At 39.4% G+C, this 3,583-nt stretch overlaps 1 protein-coding gene across 1 annotated transcript; it reads right to left on the bottom strand.

Moving 5' to 3' along the window:
- Window positions 1–2,231: 2,231 nt before the first annotated feature.
- On the bottom strand, window positions 2,232–3,368 carry LOC142538613 (uncharacterized). The gene has a single exon (XM_075643927.1). The coding sequence runs from the start codon at window positions 3,366–3,368 to the stop codon at window positions 2,232–2,234; it is 1,137 nt and encodes a 378-aa protein (XP_075500042.1).
- Window positions 3,369–3,583: the final 215 nt, after the last annotated feature.

The raw sequence follows: 3,583 nt of genomic DNA, 5'->3' as shown, positions 1-3,583 counted from the left end.
CCGTTCATGCTTTAACGGGTGGATTGGTCCATGGTCATGCTTTACCGTTTTCCAATCCTGATCTAAACCCGGTCATGCTTTACCGAGGTGGATTGGTCCCTGGTCATGCTTTAACGCTTTCCAATCCCATACATAATTTGGTCACAAGACATTTAGCATACCTCAAGAACTTGAGAATATTTTCTTTTGCACGTTGAACATACTTACTTGGCGTTGATGGATTCGTTGGATCTCACTTGGGGCCACTACTGCACATACTAACATGAGTTCAAACATTTATCTTGCATAACTTAGATGTATAGTCATGTTCATATCCAAAAATGACAAATTTTCTTATGACATTCTAAATCTCTCGGGATTCGACCTCGTTTAATCATCGTACTAAATAATGACATCAAAATCCCAAAACAATCCCTAAAAAAAATTTAATTAAAATAAAATTTTAAAGGACTCGGACACCGTGTGAGGGTCCGTGTCGGGATCCGTGTTGATGCTGGAAACTCGCATTTTGAAGGAAAAATGGACACGGACTCCGTGCCGAGGTCCGAGAAGGGGTCCGGATAGCCTCTGGACTTGCAAACTCGCGAAAATTCACTAACTTATTGATTCATTCTTCCAATCCAAGCCTAGAGACAATGAAATAACACCTCGAGAGTCATCCTAGGATGCTATTGCATTGATTCAAACCCGTACAAACACTCCAAACGTCCCCAAGCATCGACAAGAAACTTCAATACGACAATAACCCGTAGTTCGACATCATTTCGCTTCCTACGAATTCTATTACATCCCAAGCCATTTCCTACCCAAACGAACCACCAAATAACACCTAAATACATCTCATAACATATCTAAATGCAGTAGCACAAGCCCGGAGGTGCCCAACAAAGCCTGAAACAATAAAACTTCAAGAACACATAAAGAACGCATTTTCAGAAAACGCAGTTTGAGAAGTCTCACGAAAATGATCATAACTCACTCATTTCTTATCCAAATATTTCGAATTTACTGTCAAATCGAATGTATCTAAGAGTTATACGTTTTATATGTTGAAATTTTTTCCAGAAAATCTACCGAAAAGTTGTAGTATTTAAAATGACAGCAAATTTCGAGTTTTCAGATCTAAAATCGTTTCAAAATCGATCCAACAATTTTTTGCTCAAACTTTTTACAACATACATGGATTTTTACGCATAATAAACATAAGAACATTTAATATAACAAGATCGATGCAGAAACAAAATATTATACATGCTTTTTGATAATTGAAATACCGAAACGACGATACAGAAGCGGAAATGGTGCGAGGATTGATCCGGGACGAATGTGGAACGATTTCTTTCGACAAAAAATTACGTAAAGTCGCTGGAAAATTTGAAGAAGAGGGTGGTGGCTGGGGAGGATAATAAGAACCCTAGGTTTGCTCTCAAAACATAAAACAAGACAATGACATATGTGTGTGTGTTTCGTATGTGTAGTGTGTGTGTAAAAGTGTGTGTGTGCGTGTGTTTAGTTAAATTAGGGGGAATAGATATTACTTAATGAATAATTAACAACTAATTAAAATACTAAACTTCCTCTAAGTTTAAATAACATCTTTTAATTTAAAATAGAATGTACGAGTGACAAATCTTTAAAACTTTAAAGTCATAAAATCACCTAATAATTAAATTAGGCTTTTAAAATGCTAAAAATTAAATAAACCTTTTAAAATGCCCCAAACCCAACTTAAAATAAAATATCACATTTTAAAAATTGCCAGAATCGTCGCCGGTCTCTTTTCCTCGATCACGCATCCAATAATCGCCTGAAACATGAAACTCAAGAAAACATTTAACGTGCATCACATAAACATAAATAATTAAAATAATGAAATTTAAATAGATCATGAATCGCTATAAATCATTTTAAACTTTAATAAATAATTTAACAATTAAATAAATGCATGGGATTTACGTGTACTGATTTTGGGCTCTACAATATACTCGGTAGTTCTTCAACCCAGTCTTTTCCTTTTCCATGAAGGGCTTTTAACGCTTGTACAATAATCCTGTTGGTTACCTCAGTTTGGCCATTGTCTTGTGGGTAGGCTACTGAGGTGAAAGATTGAGTGATCTTCATTTCTGTACACCAAGACGTGATTTTCTTTCCCTGGAACTGCCTCCCATTGTCCGAAATTAGTCTTCTTGGGATGCCAAATCTGCAAACGATATTCTTCCAGAGAAATTTCATCATCTCTTCCTCGGTAATTTGGCCAAGGGTTCAGCCTCCACCCATTTAGAGAAATAATCTACAGCCACAAGAAGGAATTTTTTCTGTGCCCGGGCTATGGGAAAAGGGCCCACAATATCCAAGCCCCACTGATCAAAAGGACACGATGCTGAGATAGGTTGCATGCCAGTAGTTGGATGGTGTTGAAATTTAGAATGATATTGGCAACCTTTGCAAGATAGGACAAATTGAGCAGCATTTTTATTTACCCGAGGCCACCAGAATCCGTCTAATATCGTTTTTCGAGCAAGGGCAGTTCCACCGAGATGTTCGCCACAGCATCCCTCGTGAATTTCCAGGAGGACATATTCCACCTCATTTTCTGATAAACACTTGAGCAAAGGGCCTTGATATGATCGTCTGTACAAAACATCATTTAAAAAGACAAACATGGGCGCTTGCTTTTTGATTTTCAGAGCTTGAGCTTGATCTTCCGGGAACTTAGCATGGACTATATACTCGATTAGAGGAGTCGTCCATGAATTTTTTCGGGTAGACAGCATCTCTTCATCAACGGAGAGCACTAGCCGAGTGAAACACAGGACTTCCCGAGTGCTTATGTCTGACATAGAGGCGACCAATTTAGCTAAGGTATCAGCCTCTCCATTTTCTTCTCTGGGAATTTGTTCAATGCTCAATTCGGTTAGAGATGCTGCTCGGGCTACGATGAGCCCCAGATACTTGAGCATTTTTTCATTCTTGGCCTCGTATGTTCCTCTTATCTGCTGGGCGACCAGTTGAGAATCAGAGTATACAATGACCCGGGAAGCGCCGACTTCCCTGGCGGCTTGTAGTCTGGCCAGAACGGCTTCATATTCAGCATCATTATTGGTGACCCGAGAGTCGATTCTCAAGGCCAATTTAATCTTCTCTCCTGATGGAGGAATCAAAAGCACCCCAACTCCACATCCCGACAAATTTGACGCACCATCAACGAAAATTCTCCATATTTCCTCTTCTCTGGGTTGAACCATCTCTATCAAGAAATCTGTCAATGCTTGGGCTTTTATAGCAACTCGAGGTTTATATTTAATATCATACTCCCCGAGCTCTATTGTCCATTTAACCATTCTACCTGATACTTCAGCGTGCGTCATGATTCTTCCAAGCGGGGAGTTAGTTAGGACCACGATAGGATGTGAGGGAAAATACGGTCTCAGCTTCTGGGCAGTCATCACCAGGGCCAGGGATATTTTCTCTATTCACTGTAATTCAACTCTACTCCCATGAGGGCATGACTGACATAATATACTGGCTTTTGGTCGGTCCCTTCTTCTCGGATAAGTACAGAGCTAACAGCATATTCCGTGGT

The sequence above is a fragment of the Primulina tabacum genome, chromosome 3 (genome assembly GCF_025594145.1).
Source record: "Primulina tabacum isolate GXHZ01 chromosome 3, ASM2559414v2, whole genome shotgun sequence".
NCBI classification, from domain to species: domain Eukaryota; kingdom Viridiplantae; phylum Streptophyta; class Magnoliopsida; order Lamiales; family Gesneriaceae; genus Primulina; species Primulina tabacum.
Note: the sequence above shows the minus strand (reverse complement) of the source record. Positions and strands in the feature narration are given on the sequence as shown.